This window comes from Natrix helvetica (assembly GCF_964273705.1).
Source record: "Natrix helvetica genome assembly, chromosome: 12".
Lineage (NCBI taxonomy): Eukaryota > Metazoa > Chordata > Lepidosauria > Squamata > Natricidae > Natrix > Natrix helvetica.
Window position 1 is genome coordinate 7,467,824 of NC_138556.1, and position 20,640 is coordinate 7,488,463.

Genomic DNA, 20,640 nt, shown 5'->3' on the forward strand with positions numbered 1-20,640 from the left:
GGCGGCCTGGGTCACTGGAAGCAGCAGCCACACAGGCCTGCCACCCCCCGATCCAGTTCTCCTACGGGGGCGCCATCTTGATTTTTGGTTCTGCGCATGCGCACAAAAATTGTAATTGCACCAATGTAATTTTCCCCTTTTTTTTATGTTTCGTGCACGCGCAGACCTATTTGTGCGGAGTGCGCATCTGGCGAGCGTGTGTGTGTGTGCGTGTGCAAACGTTTTGCATGCACTGAACCAGCAGTAATGCTGGGAGCAAACCACCCCTGGTAAGTTCCCTTTAAATCATCCTCTGTGCCTCTTCATGCTAAAATCCTGTAGCCACGGCTGGCACAGGTTTGCAAAGAGGTAACATTCCATGCATACAGACAGAGGCAAGACAGCGGCGTTACCTTATCGGTTAATTTTAAATTCACTCCAGCCATGAGGATCAACTCAGCTATATCTTGCCTTCCGTGCTCCGCAGCAATATGAAGAGGACTCTGTTGCCTCTGAAGGCAGAAAGGAGAATCAGAAATCAGCCACTGCAAAGAATTCGGGAGAAGCATCCGTTCCTTAGCATTGAGATAAACTGCTTTTTTTAAATCTGGTTAAAAGCTTTTCCTGTAGCCTCCAAGAGGCCTTCTCTTCTATCTTTGGCACCTCATGGGGACAAGACGTTCCAGCAGGAAGGAGCCAACTAAATCAAAGGGATAGATAAGAGATTAGTAGCCTTTACTGTCATTTTTCTGTGTACATAATGGAATGCATTAAGATGAAATTTCAACGCCCCCTCTTCAAAGAAAGAAAGAAGAAAGAAAGAAAGAAAGAAAATCCCACCCACCAAATAATGCCAGCATCCCAAGGATAACAGTAAGATAATAAAAGCGGCAGCATCCAAGAGTGCCAAGTTATACAAAATGACAACAAAGATTACACTCACACACAGACACACAAATATATTAATCACAGTCTATCTTGAATACACAGCAGAAAAATCTTGTTACGTGGCCCCCAATGCCAGCTCCCAATTCCTGCTGAATTTCACCCCAGAAATAATGAGAGAAACCTCTTCAATAATTCCTTGGCCTTTGGGGCAGCTGCCTGAACTCAAAGGGATTTTCCCCCCAACTTGGATTGTACAATAATTTAATTACCAGGATGCGCTAAGACAAAAAGCTATAAGATTATGTATGTATGTATGTATGTATGTATGTATGTATGTGCATTTCCTATTTATGAACTGCCCATTATTCTCAAAGAAAGAGATCATATTTAGAGAGTTAATTAATTGATTGTTCAATAGTTTCCCACCGTTATTTTTATCAATCAAGGTGGCTACCTTATTCAATACTCCTCCTTCCTCCTTTTGTCTTTACAACAACAATAACAATAACAACAACAACAACAACAACCCTGTGAGATGAGTTGGGAGGAGAGAAAGGGACTGGCCCAAAGGGCACCCAGCCAGTTTTGATGCCCAAGATGGGACTAGAACTCCTGGATTCCCAGTTTTCTAGCCTGATGCCTGAAGGACTGGTATTAGACAAAGAATTCCAGCAAGGGAACTCAATTTTCAGTTTATAACCAATGCACATATGCACATAGCTCCAAGAATCTTCAACCAAGCAATGCCATCTGCAAATACACAGGAAGTGCCCTTTCCCCATCATGGCATCTGCCTTCTGGAATGAGATCCCCTTGAGATCCTGGTGGATCCCGCTCAGATGGCATTATCTTCTCCCAGACAATCATTTAAGGTGACTGAGCTATTATCTGTGTATGTTTGTTGGGCTGTTGGCCATAATTGTCATATCGTTCTCAATTTTTTTCCCCTTGTTCTCTTTTCAAATTGCTTTTTTTTTCTTCCTTTCCCTATTCCTATTACATTTTATCCTCCTTATGTTCCGAGCTGCCCAGAGGTGTTCCAGAGTGGAGTAGCGACTAAATCGAATAAATAATTTAATCAAAGGAAATGAAAGTGGTACCGCGCCGAGGATTTGAAGAGAAGAGCTAAGCTTCAAAGCGCCCAGAAGCATACACACCATCCAGTAATGGTATCCTCTTTTCTTCACTACCAGTTCGGTAGTGGGAGCATGTGCACCCATGATGTCTGGGTGGGTGGGTGGGTGGTGGGCGGAGCCTCGCGCTACCACCACTGGTAGTTCACCTGAACCAGTGCGAACCGCTAGAATACCATCTCTGACACCGTCCCTTAAACCAAGCATCCCCTTTCCCACAATTGTTTTGACCTCATTAAAATGCCATCAGTTGGGTGAAGAGTTTGAGTCGTGCGGTGGCCTAGAGGTAGAGCTCTCGCCTCACAATCAGGAGGCTGTGAGTTTGATCCTAGGTAGAGGCAGATATTTCTCTCTCTGGGCACACTTGAGAATATATCTGCTGGGGAAAAAACTCTGCATTGGTGACGGGAAGGGCATCTGGCCAGTAAACACTCAGCTCCATTCAGTTGCCCAGGATCCACCCCGCAAGGGATTATGGGGTTGTTAAAAAAGAGTGATGAGGAGGAAGGTGAAGAGCTTGCAAGCACACTAATCGGCTGCCAAAGCTTCGTTGGATCTTAATGTCAGGCCTGCAGCCATATTCCTCTTGGATCTTTGGCCTGCCACATTTTCGATTATTCTACTATGCCTTTTCTATTGTGGGAAAATGGGAGGGGGGAATTGTACAGAGTTAGATGCATGTAGCCATAACAAAATTCTCTCTAGAAAGCCAAGGTCATCCTTTGTCTTTGCACCTCTGCACCTGACCGGAACTGGATGGGTGGAACTGCCAGCATGGCAATGGAAGATTGGACCATGGGATGGACTTGTGGGTGTGGGGGCAAGATCTTGAACTTTCAAGAGGGTGGGGAAAACCGGGAAGCTTTCAGATTCGGGTTTTCCCAGATGTGCCAACATGTTTTTCTTCATAAATTGGAACTTTGAGCAGTACTTTGCCTCGGACTCTGATTTAATTTTGGATGCTATTTGAAACCCTGACACTTAAACACATTGGTTGCCATAGTTTAAAAAAATCTTACATTATCAGGAACATCAAGGTCACATTCAGCATCAATGAGAAGTTTGACAACGGCTGGGTAGTTCCGTAGCACTGCAATGTGCATAGCTGATGCATTTTGCTGCGGGAATTAAAACAAAGCAACATTAATGTACTTGGAGCATTGAGCTTCTAAGCTGCATTCTGCTGATTGGAAAACCCACACTGGGACTTCACACAGGTTGCAGTTCTTTGCTGACCTTGGTTGCACAATGTAGGTAGTCCTCAACTTACAAAGGTTCATTTAGTGACTGCTCGAACTTACAACGGCACTGAAAAAAGTGACTTAGAGCTGTTTTTCACATTTATGACAGTTGCAACCTCCCCATGGACACGTGATCAAAATTTGGATGCTTGGCAAATGGTTGATATTATTTATGACGGTGTCGGTGTCCTGGGGATAAGTGATCACCTTTTGAGGCCTTCTGAAAAGCAAGATCAATGGGAAAGCGAGATTCACTTAACAGCCGTGTTACTAACTTAACAACTGCAAGAGCCAGGAGGTTAGCTGCTGGAGAGTGTTTGCGGTAACTCCTCTCTATTTTATCAATTTTTAGTATTTCCACGGATCCTTTTTATTTAACTACTATATTTTTCGGACTATAAGATGCACACCAAGATTTCGAAGAGGTAAGTAAGAGAAAAAGGTTTTTGTCCTCTCCGGCCCCCAGGGGCACTCTGCAGGCTTCAATAGGGCAGGGGGAAGGGAAAATGCCCCAGTTTTTGCAAAAAGGGGTGAAAAACGGGTCATTTTTCACAAAAACGGGGGCATTTTCCTCTTCCTCCAGCCCTGCTAAAGCCTGCAGAGTGCTTCTGTGGGCTGGAGGAAGGGAAAAATGCCTCAGTTTTCCACCCATTTTTTGCAAAAATGGGATGCAGGGGTGGGATTTCAGGATGCCAAAAATGGCTGTATTTGGTGTATAAGATGCAACAACATTTCCACACTCTTTTAGGGGGGGGAAGGTCCATCTTAAATTCAAGATAATAGCAAAGATACACAACACAGATAAAATTGTGGGTTGTTTTTTTTTTTTGTCTGGGACTGATAAGACATGGGAAAAAGAAAGAAATGCCACGGTATCAGCCTGGGAGCTCTCCTGCCCATGCAAACTGCAAAACAACCAAGAAATGAAGAACATTTTGTTGGAAAGAGAACCGTCACTAAAGCTAACCCCCACTCCATCTCCAACAAATTTGAGATGTTAGAATGGGACCTTCGAAGAGAATTGACAAAACAACAGCTATTAGACGTTCCCGATCTTGTGGGAGGGAGCAAACTGACAGCCGGCTGTTCTCACAAACAATTAGACCAGCTACATCCTGTATGGAGTCTGAGATAAAGGCTAAAGAGGCTAAGAACAACAAGCTAATTCAGAGTCCGAAGAGATTCCCGTGGGAAAATACAACGGAGTTTACGGCAAAGCAATGCCTTCTCACAGCACCAACGGTTGTTTCAATATTTGAGCCACGAATAGCCATGCAGCTGCAATGATTCCCTTAACAATTGTGGCAAGAAAGATCATAAAACAGGGCAAAGCTCACTTAATAACTGTCTCGCTTAGCAACAGAAATTAAGTAGGGGACTACCTCAGAGATGGGTTCCTGCCGGTGTTACTGCAGGTTCGGTGCCCGAAAAACTTTGTACATGTGTGCGCATTTGCACTTAAAGAGGTCTGGGCATGCACACACCATTAAAAAAGGAGGGGAAATTACATGTTTTCAATGAAGACTGTTCTGCGCATGTGCAGAACAGAAAATAAAGATGGCGGCACCCAGGATAGAACTGGTATGGTCACGTGTCCAGACGAGTTACTACCTATTCGGCCGAACTGGTCTGTAGCTCTGGATTACCTGTACATTCTCCTGGGCCATGGGGAAACAGAGCAGATCTAGATGACTAATTCAGAGGAATCCGCGTTAATCCCAAAGTGCCCCACCAATTAAAACAATGGTCTCTGTTATGTTGTGTATGTAGTGAGTTTAACGGTCTTCTCCCTGTTCTAAGACAGAGTTAAAGTCATAGAGAAGCCCTGGGAAAAAGGTCTCCAGAAACGCAAACAATCCATCCATCCACGGGCTAGTTTATTCATTAATAAACCTTCCTGCCACACCGAAGGTGGGAGATCTTTTGTCAGTTGTGCTCCGCAGGTGGGAGAAACAGAAACAGGAACTGAACCTTGCTTTTACTATAAAAAGGGCTTGCAGTTCGTATATGGCAGTTGCCGAGTTCCTTTCTTCACGATTTTCCTTGTTCTTGTAATAAATAACCTTATGCATCTCACAGCTGCATCGCAGAATCATTGCACAAACCATGTCTGGTTCTAATAGTAGCCAGGAAAAGCCTGACACTACTGGAGTTTTCAGTTGCCAATGCTCTGGCTGCACCAGGAGACGTTCCAGATAGTGGTAGGGTAGAATAGCAATAGTAATCGCTCTTATAATTATATAATGTTTCACAGTACTTTAAAGCCCTCTCTAAGCAGTTTAGAGAATGCGCCTATTGCCCCCAATGATCTGGGTCCTCATTTTACCCACCTCGGAAGGATGGATGGCTGAATCAACCTTGAGCCAGTCAGGATCGAACTCATGGCAGTTGGTAGAATTAGCCTGCAATACCACATCCTAACCACTGTGCCAGCATGGCTCCTCTGTGATACTTTGAAGGGAAACCCAGCTGAACTCAGTGGATGTGCCTATTCCCTCTATTTGGAGATATAGCAATAGCACTTATTGTCAGGCGTGTAGTTATGTTCCTTTTAGGATCTTTGGCCTGCCACACTTTCTATTATTTTCCTATACTGTTTCATTAGTGTAGTAATTGGGAGGGGGAATAGAAAGGAGTAGAATTGTGGAATGTATTGTTGTCATTCTTTTCTAGAAGCCCAAGGTCATCTTTTGTCTCTGCACCTCTGCACCTGACCAGAACCAGCTGGGTGAAGATGCCAGCGTGGCAGAAGAAGATTGGACCATGGGATGGATTTATGGGTGTGGGGATAAGAGAATGAACTTTCAACTGGGTGGAATCCCAGGAAGTTTTCAGATTTGGGACTCCACAGTTCGTTGCCAACATGTCTGTCTTATTAAATTGGAACTTTAAGGATAGCTTTGCCTTAGACTCTGATTTAATTCTGCATGATATTTGGAATGCTGACACTTACTTATATATTGCTTTACATGCTTTACAGCCCTCTCTAAGTGGTTTACTGAGTCAGCCTATTGCCTCCAACAATCTGGCTCCTTATTTTACCGACCTCGGAAGGATGGAAGGATGGGTCAACTTTGAGCCGGACAGGATCGAACGCCTGGCAGTCGGCAGAATTAGCCTGCAATACCGCATCCTAACTACTGCACCACCACAGCTCCTATGTGATACTTCGAAGGGAAACCGAGCTGAACTCAGTGGATGTGCCTACTCTATTTGGAAGTATGAAGATATTCTGGTTGCAGTTGATGAAATCAGCCACTTACGTAATTCAGAGCATCTGTCTGGATTCCTGCACCAAGGAAGGTTTTGGCCATGTCTACATAGCCATTCAGTGCAGCATAATGAAGGCAGGTCATTTTTTTCTGGGGGGAGAAAAAAATCAGGAGGACATCTTCAGGCAACACAAGCTCACTAAAACCTGCTACAGCTAGTTCTTTACATACAAGCATTTGTTTGGCGACCGCTCAGAGTTACAACAGCACTGAAAAAAGTCACTGATGATTGTTTCTCGTACTTACAACCCATAATCACGGCGATATAGAAATGATGCAAATAAATAGATCACTCTGCTAAACAACTAATTCCCACAACCCTGTTAAACTATTTGCTAAGACTGTATTACTATTCTTCTTCTCATCCTTCCTAGTACCTAGCTCCTTCTAATTATGACTATAACCTTGTTATATAAACTTTATTGTCATTGTGTGTATATATACAATGTACACTTACAACAAAATTCACATAACACCCAGAGACCAGGACCAACACACATGACAATCCCCAAACACACACACACACCCAAAAAATTCCCCACCCTTTGTTGCTTGTATCTTTATGATTATATTGTTTTATTTAGTTTTCTAGAATGATTTATGTTGATTGCTTATTTAGTATCCTATGACTATCACTAAGTGTTGTATCTTATGATTCTTGATGAACGTATTTTTTAAGTACACTGAGAGCTTATGCACCGAAGACAAATTCCTTGTGTGTCCAAGCACCCTTGGCCAATAAAGAAGCCAATTCCATTCTATAAATGAACAAGTCAATATTCCTCCTATATGTCTTGACCAAATTTTTCAAATCAACTAACCATACCTGCGTTTGGGCATTGACTTCGCAGCCAGCTTCTAGAAGCAGATGGATGCAATCGTTGTGTCCTCCCTCAGCAGCTAAATGCAGGGAAGTCATCCCTTCCTGGAAAAAGAGAGAAAAAATTAAGCCCTGGTTGTCCTTTTAATGCGTGAGAATTAGTTCTCACACAGTCAGGGAAAAAGAACATGGTAGCATGTCTGTGGCCATTGCGCATGAATGAGAAGCTCAAAGTAGTCCTCTCCGGAAGAAGATGGAATTGGTGTAGGGCAGAAGGAGTACTGGGGAAGTTTAGGATAATGAAATCTGGAAGGGCAACTTAATAGAAAAGAATCTCTGTAGCTCAGGGTTCAGCTGAGAAGTTTTTGATATTCTCTGGGCTTGGCTCTTTTCTTGAATATGTTTTTTGTTACCTCACCAGGTTATATCTTCAGTTGGGCCTTAGTGCTTCTGGCCTTGGTTGCTTTCTTGAAGGTGTTTTGTTACCTCGCCAGATTATATTTTTTTACCATATTTTTCAGAGTGTAAGAGGCACCAAGATTTCGAAGAGGTAAGTAAGAAAAAAAGTTTTTGTCCTCCCTGGCCCGCAGGAGCTTCAACAGGGCTGGGGGAAGGCAAAAATGCCCCTGTTTTTGTGAAAAATGGCCCCTTTTTTGCAAAAATGGGATGTAGGTGGGGGTAGGGGTTCGGGAGGCCACAAATGGCTGTATTTGGTGTATAAGACACACCAAAATTTCCACACTCTTTTATGGCGGGGGGGAGGGGGGAAGGTGCACTTATACTCTGAAAAATAAAGTATTTTACTTTTATTTATTTAGCTTGCCACTCATGTACAAGATAACAGGAATATGAATAAACATGAATAAGGAGGCAGGAAATGGGTACGAATAAATGGGTACAGTAGGACAGGGACATTAGGCAGGCTGGTGCGCTTATGCACGCCCCCTTACAGACCTCTTAGAAATAGGGTGAGGTTGACAGTTTAAGGTTAAAGTTATGGGGGTTTGAGGATGTAACAACAGAGTCGGGTAGAGCATTCCAGGCATTGACCACTCTGTTGCTGAAGTCGTATTTTCTGCAATCGAGTTTGGAGCGGTTGACCTTGAGTTTGTGTCTATTGTGGACTCTTGTATTATTGTGGTTGAAGCTGAAGTAGTCATTGACAGGTAGGACGTTGTAGCAGATAATGTTGGGTACTCAGCTTAGGTCAGACCGTAGATACCTCACCAGATTATATCTTCAGCTGCGTCCTTGGTTCTCCTTGAGCTTGTTTGTTTTCTTGAAGATGTTTTGTTACCTGACTAGGTTAAATCTTCAGTAAAGTCCTTGGTGCTCTCTGATCTTGGTTGTTTTCTTGCAAATGTTTCATTATCCAACCAAGTTACATCTCCAGTGCTAGCTCTGGAGAAAACAACCAAGAACATCCGCAAGAAAACACAGAAGCTCAGAGACTGCCAAGAACTCCACAAACAATTAAATCATGGCAAGGGATCAAGATAAGGATGGCTGTGTCACACACCTACCTGCCTTATGTTGTGTAGCCTGCTTTAGCTGTTACCAAAACTCAAGAAAGTTTTGGCATTGAAGATATTTTTTAGTTTTATACTCACTGCATTCTTGTCATCCCGATCCATGCCAACTTCTAGAAGTTTCTGTAATACGTCTGCATGTCCATTCATAGCTGCCAAATGAAGAGCTGTGTTCTTCTCCTGCAAACCAAGATGACATTCCACAATAAGTGAGAAGACTTCTCATGGGGATCTAGTGGGAGAACAAGTAGAAACGTCCCTCTAACACATTGTTTCTCAACCTTCGCCACTTTAAGTTGCGTGGACTTCAGCTTCTTCACAGAAGAGCAGCTGAGATGATCAAAGGCCTGAAGACTAAATCATATGAAGAATGGCTGCAGGTTTTGGATTTGACTAGAAGAATTAGAGGTGACATGATAACAGTATTCCAGTATTTGAGGGGCTGCCAGAAAGAAGAGGGGGTCAAATTATTCTCCAAAGCACCGGAGGGCAGGATAAGAAATAATAGTTTCAAGGAGAGAATAATAGTTTGAAATAATAACAGTTTCAAGGAGAGTAGCAATTTAGGAGAATTAAGGAGAAACTTTCTAAGAGGAGGAGATGGAGGTCTGTGGGTCCTTGTTGTTCTCTGAGATTGTTTTCTTGCAAACATTTCATTACCCAAATTAGGTAACATCATCAGTGTTAGCTAGTTAATGCTCTAACACTGATAATGTCACCTAGTTGAGTAATGAAACATCTGCAAGAAAACAAGGATATAGAAGAAGAGGTGTTGGATAAAAGATGGGTAAAAAGGTTCTTTTTCATAATAATAATAATAATAATAATAATAATAATAATAATAATAATAATAGTAGTAGTAGTAGTAGTAGTAGTAGTAGTAGTAGTAGTAATGGCTGTACTGAGAATTAGAATAGATTAAAGAGATTAAAAAAATAGAATTAGGGGGAATATAGTTATATATAATTTCGTATAACATCTAAAGTGAATGTTAGAGATTAGATTTTGATTGTTAGAGATTAGATTTTGAAAAAAGGATGATATTAGATATGCCTAAGAATAGTGTTATGATTATTAGAAGGATGTAGTAAATATTAATTTTATATTATAAGGATGCAGTAAATATTGCTTAATTGAAAAGTGAAGGAATATGTGCTGATATTAATATATATATATATAACAACACTAGACTGTATTCGTTTGATTAATGTAGTAATTTTTATTTGTATTAATATTGGTTTTGTACCAAAATGAACAATGCTCAGGCACCATATTTCAAACCCCAGCTACAAATATTTTCCTTTATTAAATTGAGGAAAGGGGGAGGGGGTGTTTCAAGTTCCTTTTTCGTGCCTTTTCCCAAACTGAGTTCTCTTTTTATTTTTCACTTAACAGTTCTCAAATACTTGTATTAAGATCGTCTTTATGTTCCATTATGGCAGCAATGCTAAATCCCCAAAAGGGCCATTTGATTTTATACATTTCTGTTTTTCATGGCCGTGAAGCTCAAGAGGGCAGTAGGGCTGCATCTCGCTGAATTGGACATCCAGTTATGAGGCCACTGCCATATCCCCGAGGGAGGTTTTGTGTATAATTACGTGGCCTGTGTGTACGGGGAGTCCTCCACTTACAACAATTCATTGAGTGACCATTCTAAGTTACAACGGCACTGCAAAAAGTGACTTGTGACCATTTTTCACCCTTATGACCGTCCCCATGGTCACATGATTTGCATTTATGGCGGTTGCAGTGTCCCATGGTCATGCGATCCCCTTTTGCGCCCTTCCCGACCAGCAAAGTCAATGGGGGAAGCCAGATTCACTTAACAACCGTGTGACTAATTTAACAACTGCAGGGGTTCGCTTAACAACCGTGGCAAGAAAAGTTGTAACTCATTTAACAAATGTTTCACATAAGTTGTAACATGGCACTTAACAAACTTTTTCACTTGCCAACATCAACTCTGGGCTCAATTGGGGTTGTAAGTTGAGACTCTGCCATATACGTTTGCTTCTCCTTTTGTCATGTTCTCTTCAGAAGCTAAATCAATCACTAATTATAGCAGGGATTTCTATTGAATGGAAGCTCACAAAGAGGTGAAAACCAGGAATAATTCTCCTCCTAAAACGTGGACTTGGCTCAAACTTTGAATGATTGTTTGATTTGTTTATCTCTAATGGTACCTCAATCAGCCCTCCTGAAGGTTTCATTGTCGACGTGACTTGTTTAAACATCAGCAAACAGAGCTATACATGTCTATTTACAAAATTTATTTGCCTTCTATCACACCTCCAGGAGGCATCCCACAAAGCAGTACCTTCTCTAAACTTTATAATTCAATAAAACTGGCTGCAGCTAACACAGATATAACCACCGTGCCTTACTTGTATTGTTCTGGCTGTTAAAGTTTAAGCCACCCAAAGTCATTTGCAGGTGGAGGGATTTTATAGTAAATAAGGCAAGTAAATGTTGGTAGGCCACAACACCTAGATCAGGGGTGTCCAAACTTGAGAAATTTAAGACTTGTGGACTTCAACTCCCAGAATTCCCCAGCCAGCCATGCTGGCTGGGGAATTCTGGGAATTGAAGTCCACAAGTCTTAAAGTTCTCAAGTTTGGACACCCCTGACCTAGATCCTTGGCAAGACAATTCCCAACTCTTTTTGCATACCTTGTCTTTGATGCTGTGAGAAGAGCCCAGGGCCAGGAGGAACTCCACCACCTCCACCTGCCCCTTCTCTGCAGCCAGGTGAAGGGCTGTCCTACCCATCTTCAAGGAGAGAAAGAGAGAGAAAAAAGAGGGAGGGGGGAGGAAGAGAAAAACCAGACTGTGATAATTGCTTATACAGGTAGTCCTTGCCTTATGACCACAACTGAGCAACCTTTATGTCAATACGTGAGACATTTGTTACTCTACCCTACTCTACTCTACTCAGTGGTGGGTTGCAGGTGGTACGCCGCAGTACGGGCTTACCGGAGCCTGCCCAGAGCACCAGATACTGTTCCGGTACGTTGCTCCGGAGGGACCACCCACCCGCCCGAGTTCCTTACCGGTCTTTTAAGTCTTCGGTGCTTCCGCGCATGCGCATGGCGTGTACAGCACCTGTACGACACTCTGCTGAGCATCTGGAGCATCGCGGAGGCACTAAGATGCATGCATGCGCTGGGCATGTATCGGTTGGAACAGAATCCGGAACCCACCACTGACTCTACTCTACTTTATTCTATTCTATAGTAGAAAATGAAACAGTCTATGGAAGGAGATCTTTTTGGTCTGATGGAGCCATCTGGAATTTTGAGGATGCTCTCAGAAATTGACTGCCAAGGAAGACATAACCAGTTACAAAGTTGGAAGTGAACAGAAATATCCATCTGGTTTCATACTGTAACCTCTGAACTCCTTAGAGCATGAGGTCTACCCACAATCCCTATTTTACAATTAAATCCTGGTGTGATAAAGTGTCAGATTGGGCAAGAAATCTGTCAGGGGCCCAAGAAAAATCTATGGCTACATTAGAACTTACTTGGCTCCATGTTGGGGATCCCAGAACAAAATGATGGTCTCATGGGATCTATCAGCCTTCCCAGTTCATCTAAATGGGGAAAGGGAGTCTACACACAGCCTAAAGGTTTACCTTATCTTTCTTATCCAACCGCACATCTTCCAGATCTTCCACGATGAACTTCATCACCCTGAGATGACCTCTTTGGGCAGCGCAGTGTAGGAGGTTGTGGCCATTCTGAAAAAAATGAGGATGAGGGATTGAAGGTGTGGAGAAATATATCAGCCACCTTCCCCTAGGACATTCCTGCTTATGGGTCCCAGCTTTGAACGGTGGTCTTCAGGTCCCAGCTAATACCACCGTTCAAAGCTGGGACCCATAAGCAGGAATGTCCTAGGGGAAGGTCATCAAAGTCAAGGTGGAGCAGGGGTCTCCAACTTTGGCAACTTCAAGACTTGTGGACTTCAACTCCCAGAGTTCCTCAGCCAGCTGGATGAGGAACTCTGGGAGTTGAAGTCCACAAGTCTTAAAGTTGCCAAGGTTGGAGACCCCTGAGATGGAGGATAGGATTGTAAAGTTGAGGCCCCGCCCATTTGGAATGCTGGTAAAAAGGGGGTGGGGCTTCAATCATGCAATTGCAGCAGACATTTTAACTTTTTTTAAAAAAATCACTTTGTCTCTCGCCCACATTTGTGCCGCTGCCTCTAGGATCAGTTGTACCCCTAACTTTATGGTTTTGTCTTAAAATAAAGGAAAGGTCGAAAAATATTTTCCAAGATTGAGTTTTCGGAAGTGGGGATCGTTTATGAAGAAAGCAGCTGTCCATTCCCCCCCCCCTCCCGCCCCCGGTTAAATTTCACTGCCTGTTGCCAAGCAAATGAAAAGCTGCCATGAAAGAAGCATTTTCTTTCTATGCTTTGCAACTGTCAGCTCATGTTTTATTCCTTCTGAGTTAGTAACGATTAAAACATGCGCAGGGTTGCATTGCTGGTTACATGCGGTATTTGGGATGAAAACAATCCCAGGCTTTCCCTTTAAGCAAACACTGCTGACGTGCGGTGTCTGTCTTGAATGCCCCAGCCTCCAAATTTTCTTCCCTGAAACTACCTTTAGAGTAATTTCCTCATATTTCAGCTGGGTGTTGTCTCAAAGCTACTTGAATCAACTTAATCCATCTATTGCTCTCTTTCATAATGCAGAGCCATCTGGGCTCCACCCTAGTTGTGTTCAAAAAAGCTCTGGAAACTTTGGCTCTTTTACCAAATCTTTAGTGGAGTTTATGTTTGAGTTTGATTGTCTTTGATTGTCTTTAATAGCTACATTTTCCTTCTGGCATATTTTGGGTATGGTTTTTTATTTTATTTTATGCTAGCCAGAGAGGTATGGAGGCAGTGGTGGGTTTCAATTTTTTTTAGAACCTCTTCTGTAGGTGTGGCCTGCTTTGTGGGAGTGGCTTGCTGGCCATGTGACTGGTTGGGAGTGGCTTGGCGGCCATGTGACTGGGTGGGCATGGCCAACTTGTAAAATGTGGTGAAACTCACTTAACAACGCTCTTGCTTAGCAACCAAAATGTTGGCTCAGAAACTCTGGCATTTGAAGCACCCAAGTCTTAAAGCTGTCAAGTTACAAGACCTTCGCACCCCTAACCCTTTAGAAAAAAAAACCCCAGGGTGTTCAAACTTGACAGCTTTAAGACTTGTGGACTTCAACTCCCAGAATTCCTCCTCCAGTCATGTTGGCTCAGGAACTCCGCCATTGAAGTGTGCAAGTCTTAAAGCTGTCAAGTTACAAGACCCTTGCACCCTTAACCCTTCAGAAAAAAAAACCCAGGGGTGTTCAAACTTGACAGCTTTAAGACTTTAAGGTTTAGATAGGACTCTTAGAAGCAGGCGGGGCGATTGGTGAGCCAGCCAATCATTGAGCAGTGGGCGGGGCAAGCTTGGTGCAGACGGGCAGGGGAAGGAGCTGGAACCGGTTCTAAACGGCACGGTAGATTTGTGGAACCTCTTCTATAGAAGAGGTTAGAACTGGCAGGAACCCACCCCTGAACGGAGGAGATTGGTGGCTTTCTACACTTCTCCATAAATATACTGTGTGTGCAGCAACTATTTCATTAATAGACCTGGCTATATGTGTGTGTATATATATATATTTGAGCAGATCTTGATGGCATAGGAGCCTGTTCCCAATTTTATTGATGCCACCATGACAGAATGTTCATTGTGTCCATACAATACTTGTTTCACCCTCTCATAATGTCACGGTCATGAGTTTCCATTTTTTACTATTGGTTCACTTGGGCGCATGTGCAGAAGTGTCTGGGTGGGTGGGCGGAGCCTCCCACCGCCACCACTACCGGTTTGCCCGATCCGGGCCGAACTGGCAGAAACGCACTTCTGGTCATGTTGCATGGAAGTGTGCTAAGAAGGGAATTTGCATCCCAATGTCGGATTGCCTCCTTCGGATATCCATGTTCTTGCATTCACTTCTTCCTATGGAGCCCAGGTGTGTCAGAGGAGGCCCCCAGGCCAGAAAAAAAAACTACCCTACCTTATTTACAGAGTTGGTTGTAGCACCAGCATTGACCAGGACCTGAAGGACACGTAAATGACCGAACCAAGCAGACAGAAGAAGAGCACTCATCCCAAACTGGAAAACAGGAAGACGAGAAAAGGAAAATGAGAACATAGAATCATAGGGCTAGAAGGGACCTCAAACATCTTCTAATCCAGGGGTGTCAAACTCGATTTCACTGAGAGCCGCATCAAGGTGGTGTTTGACCTTGAGGGGCCAGGGTGGGCATGGCCAGGGTGGGCATGGCTAACTCAACATCACTCATGTCGTGGGCACCTGTGATGGCCTGATAGGTCCCAAGCTCCGTTTCGGCTGCGACGCCTCCCTGCAATCCTCTGTCAGCAAAAACAGAGCTTGAGAGGGCTCCGTTTTCACTGGCAGAGGCCCTGCAGGCTGGTCCTTTGCTGTTTCCAGAGTGGCCCCGCAGGCCAGATCTAAGCACCCCTGGGCTGGATCCGGCCCCCGGGCCTTGAGTTTGACTCCTCTGTTTGACTCCAACTCCCTGCTCAAGGCAGCAGACCTTATACCATCCTGGCGAAATGGTTGTTCTTTCTATTTTTGAAAACCTCCAGTGATGGCGCAGCACCCACAGCTTCCGGAGGCAACCCGTCCCACCGATTAATTGTTCAGACTGTCAGGAATTTTCTCCTTTGTTCTAGGTTGGATCTTTCTTTCATCAGCTTCTACCTGTTACTTCTTGTCCTGCCCACTGGTGCTTTGGAGAATAGTAGAGGGTTCCGGATCCCATTGGAACTGTCCTGGCATCGCCCATATTGACGCACATGTGTCATACCTGCCAGCGACACCTCCGCAAGCCTCCGCGATGCTTCAGCTGCTCGGCAGAGTGTTGCGCAGGCGCTGTATGCACCATGCGTATGTGCAGAAGCGCCAAAGGCTTTAAAGACAGGTAAGGAGTGCGGGCGGGCAGGTGGGCCTTCCAGAGCACCATACCGGAATGGTATCCGGTGCTCCGGGCAGGCTCCGGTACGCCCGTACCATGGCGTACTGCCTACAACCCACCACTGGGTGACCTTCCTCTTCTCTGTGACAGCCTTTCAAGCACTGGAAAACAGTTATCATGTCGCCCCTAATCCTTCTCTCCCATAGGCTAGACACACCTAGCTCCCTCAATGATTTATCATTCGATTTAAACTTCAGACCCCATGATCATCTTGGTTGCTTTTCAGCAACAAAGCTTTATCCTTGGCCAAAGAAGCAGAAAGCTGAATGATCTTGATTTCCAGAGAAACTTACAGTGTTAAAGGAATGCAAATGACCAGATAATCCTATTTTCCTCCACACCCAAAAAGTCAACGAAACAAGCTTTGGAAAAAAAGTGCATGAAAACAAGAAGACAGTTCCGGCAGTATTTTTTCCAAAAAGGATTGCTTCAAAATAGACATTACTTTAAAAAGGTACCCTCCCCTGCACTGTTAAAATGTACTCTCCTAGCTTCTCAAACACCGAAAAGTGTTTGGGAAGCTAGAAAAATTATCTGACTTTAAATGACATTTTTTGGTGAGAAGGAAAAGGGAAAAATAAATGTTTAATTCCCCCACGCCCTCGTTTTTTCAGTGTGTACATCTTGCTTTCTTTGCTGTCCTGTCTCACACTCGATGTTCATTGGAGTGAAAAGGTAAAGGTTCCCCTCGCACATATGTGCTAGTCGTTCCCGACTCTACGGGGTGTCCTATTGTCTAGCCTATTGAAGAGAAGGATTAGAGGCTCATCTCCGTTTCAAATCCGAAGAGCCAGCGCTGTCCAAAGACATCTCCATGGTCATGTGGCTGGCATGACTCAATGCCGAAGGCGCACAGAACGCTGTTACCTTCCCACCAAAGGTGGTTCCTATTTTTCTACTTGCATTTTGATGTGCTTCGAACTGCTAGGTTGGCAGAAGCTGGGACAAGTAACGGGAAATCACTCCGTTATGCGGTGCTAGGGATTCAAACCACTGAACTGCCAACCTTTCTGATTGACAAGCTCAGCATCTTAGCCACTGAGCCCCCATGTCCCTCTCATTGGCATGAAAGCAAGGTGCTAACTATTCCCAGCCTCATTTGGCAGAAGTTTTGATTACAACAAATCAATGCTCTTTGGAAAAAGACAATTTAATCCGATCTGATGCCCTGCCTGGGAAACTCTATAATGTAGCAGCAAGTTATGAAAGATGAAGGAGGGGAAAAACAGTCGACTGGGGAACAGTCTATTCCAAAGATGTTTTTTCCAAAAGGCAACAGGACTTCCTTAGGTTCTTTTTCCTTTTTTCCTTTGAAAACATTTCTCTTCTCCTCCAAGAAGCTTCTTCAGTTCTAATTGACTGGTGGGGAATTGTTTTCAAAGGAAAACAGAAAAAGTCTCTTTGCCTTTGGAACAACTATGACTTGGATTATTGCGAATCTCCATAAATGGAAATAGTCTACTCTTCTATCTGAATGGTCCAAAGTTCTGTGAAGAATCTCGTCCCCCCAAAAAAATAAAGACCCTTCGGGACCCCGATTAAAGATGTGCAGTTCAACTACATGTGAACAAAAGCATCTGGATAGGAATAGAATGACATTGAGTCATGGTGGCCCAGTGGTTAGAGTGCAGTACTGCAGACTACTTCTGCTGCCTGCCGGCTACCTGCAAATTGGAACTTCAAATCTCACCAGGCTCAAGGTTGACTCAGCCTTCCATCCTTCCGAGGTGGGTCAAATGAGGACCCAGATTGTTGGGGGCAAGAGGCTGACTATTGCTATCTTTCTTTCTTTCTTTCTTTCTTTCTTTCTTTCTTTCTTTCTTTCTTTCTTTCTTTCTTTCTTCTTTCTTTCTTTCTTTCTTTCTTTCTTTCTTTCTTTCTTTCTTTCTTTCTTTCTTTCTTTCTTTCTCTCTCTCTCTCTCTCTCTCTCTCTCTCTCCCTCCCTCCCTCCCTCCCTCCCTCCCTCCCTTCCCAGTGGTTAGAAGGCAGTATTGAAAGCTAATTCTTCCAACTGCCATGAGTTTGATCCTGACCAGCTGAAGGTTGACTCAGCCAGCCATCCTTCCCAGGGTGGTTAAATGAGGACCCAGATTGTTGGGGACAAGAGGCTGACTCTGTAAACTGCTTAGAGAGGGCTGTAAAAGCACTGGGAAGCGTTATATGTCTAAGTGCTATTGCTATTGCGTGTTATTGTTGAATAAAGGATGCAAAGTACACAACATGCATCATTTTTTACTCTAGGGCTGCTGTGGATATGGGCTAGTGTGTTATAAGCAGACCTCGCCCTCCAAATAAAGAGATGTCATGTTCAAGCTAGTAAACAAAGCATGGAGAAAAGCTCACACTGTCTTCATCATTCACGCCGGCCTCATGTTCCAGGAGGAGGCGGACTGCCTGTTCATGGCCAGCGCCTGCAGCCCAGTGGAGAGCGGTCCTGTCTAGCTGGAAAGAAAGAGAAATTAAGCAGGAGAGGAGAAAAAAGAGAGCAATTCCCCCCCCCCTTGCTTGTCTCTGCCAAGGTCTAAAGTCAACTGCATTCTTTTCTTCATTAGCTTAGTCTTTTGGTCAATAGACAGACTTCCAAGGAGCAAGCTAAAAGAGACTGCCTGAGCCTGGATCACCACGTGGTGACTTTGCCAATGCCAAATGTCTATGGAGATTCTCAGCCATCCAGGTCATGGTTGTCCCAAAGGTGCTTTATCAAAAGATAACTGGACTTTGTTTTTCCTTGAAGGTGTTTCCCGAGAACTGAAGAAGCCTCTTGGATGAGAAGCAAAATGTCTTCAAGGGAAAACCAAGTCCAGTTGCCTCTTGAAAAAGCATCTTTTGGGACTTGCCAGTGGCAGTTCCCTCTCCCAGTCTCTGCTCCTATCCAGCTAAGACAAAGTAGAACCACTCAGTAGTAAGACTGGTGGATCTGAAAGAGCAGAACCTTATAAAGGCAGGAACCTGATGGAAACCTCTGAGCGATATCTATATCTTGCTTGTCTTTTGTTAGGGGCAGTATATCATAATCAATTAATGACCCCATAATCCTTTGCGGGGTGGAATCTGGGCAACTGAATGGAGTTAGCAGAGCATTTAATGGCCAGATGCCCTTCCTGTTGCCAATATGGAGCTTAGTTCAGCAGATATATTCTCATTGTGCCCAGAAAGAGAAATATCTGCCTCTACCTAGGATCGAACTCACAGGCTCCTGATTGTGAGGTGAGAGCTCCACCTCTAGACCACCAAACCACTCTGCTGTTAGGGACAGTATATGTGGACTGTAAATCTGTGCATGACCACTAGGTAGTAGTAATGAGATGCAGATCATATCTCTTAGCTCCCACCTAGTGGCTGATTAGTTATCTGCAATCCTGAGATGAAAACCCTGATCTTGTAAATCCACGGGAAGACATTTTTACAAGCACATTCCACTTGTGTGTGGGTAGGACTGTTTTGGAAAGGAAAAGGGACACCTTGTGTCTTCTTCAAGCTACAGAGCTACCATCCTCATTATTTCCTGGATCTAGCATTGGTTACCAGATCCTGCTGCTTTATTAATTATCTATTAACTAGTGGAACAGCTTGCCCTTCAGAAGTTGTGGGTGCTTCATCACTGGAAGTTTTTAAGAAGACAGATGGACAGCCATCTGTCTGAAATGGTATACGGTCTCCTTCTTGAGCAGGGGGCTGGACTAGGAGACCTCCAAGGTCCCTTCCAGCTCTATTCTGATTGATTAAAACATTTGGAATAGGAGACCAGCAATCTCTCAATAGAATTTGTCACCTCTGTTTATTCTCCCCCGTCTCTCTTTCATGCCATCCCCATTTGCCAAAGGGAATTCCACAAGTAACACAAAGCATCACACTTCGGGATTTAATTTTTCAAAAACAGGGACACGGAGAAAGGTACAAATCTTTGCCAAATAACCCCGTTCTATAGCTCCCACATGGGACGTGGTGACTCAGTGGCTATGAAGCTGATCTTGTCGATCAGAAAAGTCGGCAGTTCGAATCCCTAGCGCTGCATAACGGGAGTGAGCTCCCATTACTTGTCCCAGCTTCTGCCAACCTAGCAGTTCAAAAGCATGTAAAAAATGCAAGTAGAAAAATAGGAACCACCTTTGGTGGGAAGGGAACAGCGTTCCATGTGCCTTTGATGTTTAGTCATGCCAGCCACGTGACCATGGAGATGTCTTCGGACAGCGCTGGCTCTTCGGCTTTGAAATGGAGATGAGCACCGCCCCCTAGAGTCGGGAACGACTAGCACATATGTGCGAGGGGAACCTTTACCTTTTATAGCTCCCAAACCCAATTAAATACCCACATTATTCTTAGCTTTGACGTCAACCCCTCTCTTGATCAGCTCGATCATGTACGCTGTGTCGTTTCGTTTGGCTGCATCATGGAACATCTTTTCCGAAAGGAGCACTTGAGAGAAGGAAAAAGCTTATTAAAGATTGTTAAAATTATAAAATGAAAATTCCGGGCAGGGTGGGGGTGGGGCGGTGTATGCAGAGCAGAGGGTCAGCACAGATCCCTTTCAATCTTAATTCATAAATACCACCTTATTTAGCAATAGTAATCCTGGTCTCAGTTGTAGGAATAAAAATCCAGGACTAGGTCCAAGGTTGGTGTTTCCTTTCCTGCTTTCAGAGGAGGGGAGGTTGCAACATAAAACGGAAAAAATAAATTAAATTACAAAAGTGTTCTGACCTGGGCTTCCCCAAAAAGCAGGAGGCAGATTCCTGGTCCC

At 44.0% G+C, this 20,640-nt stretch overlaps 2 protein-coding genes across 3 annotated transcripts in view; both read right to left on the bottom strand.

The window, feature by feature from the left end:
• The window catches only part of RASL12 (RAS like family 12), a 326,560-nt gene that overhangs the window by 146,015 nt on the left and 159,905 nt on the right, over positions 1-20,640 (bottom strand). The window lies entirely within an intron of this gene.
• Positions 1-20,640, bottom strand: part of ANKDD1A (ankyrin repeat and death domain containing 1A) — a 34,239-nt gene that overhangs the window by 10,926 nt on the left and 2,673 nt on the right. Inside the window, exons 2-11 of one of the 2 annotated variants that reach the window (XM_081965136.1) lie at positions 20,212-20,315; positions 18,243-18,341; positions 14,915-15,013; positions 12,497-12,601; positions 11,533-11,631; positions 8,944-9,042; positions 7,340-7,438; positions 6,505-6,603; positions 3,020-3,118; positions 393-491 (exon numbers count right to left, since the gene is read on the bottom strand). In XM_081965136.1, coding sequence (XP_081821262.1) covers positions 393-491; positions 3,020-3,118; positions 6,505-6,603; positions 7,340-7,438; positions 8,944-9,042; positions 11,533-11,631; positions 12,497-12,601; positions 14,915-15,013; positions 18,243-18,341; positions 20,212-20,315 — 1,001 coding nt within the window. Of the gene's footprint in view, positions 1-392; positions 492-3,019; positions 3,119-6,504; positions 6,604-7,339; positions 7,439-8,943; positions 9,043-11,532; positions 11,632-12,496; positions 12,602-14,914; positions 15,014-18,242; positions 18,342-20,006; positions 20,079-20,211; positions 20,316-20,640 lie in introns of those variants that run through there. The other variant, XM_081965137.1, reaches the window with a different exon arrangement.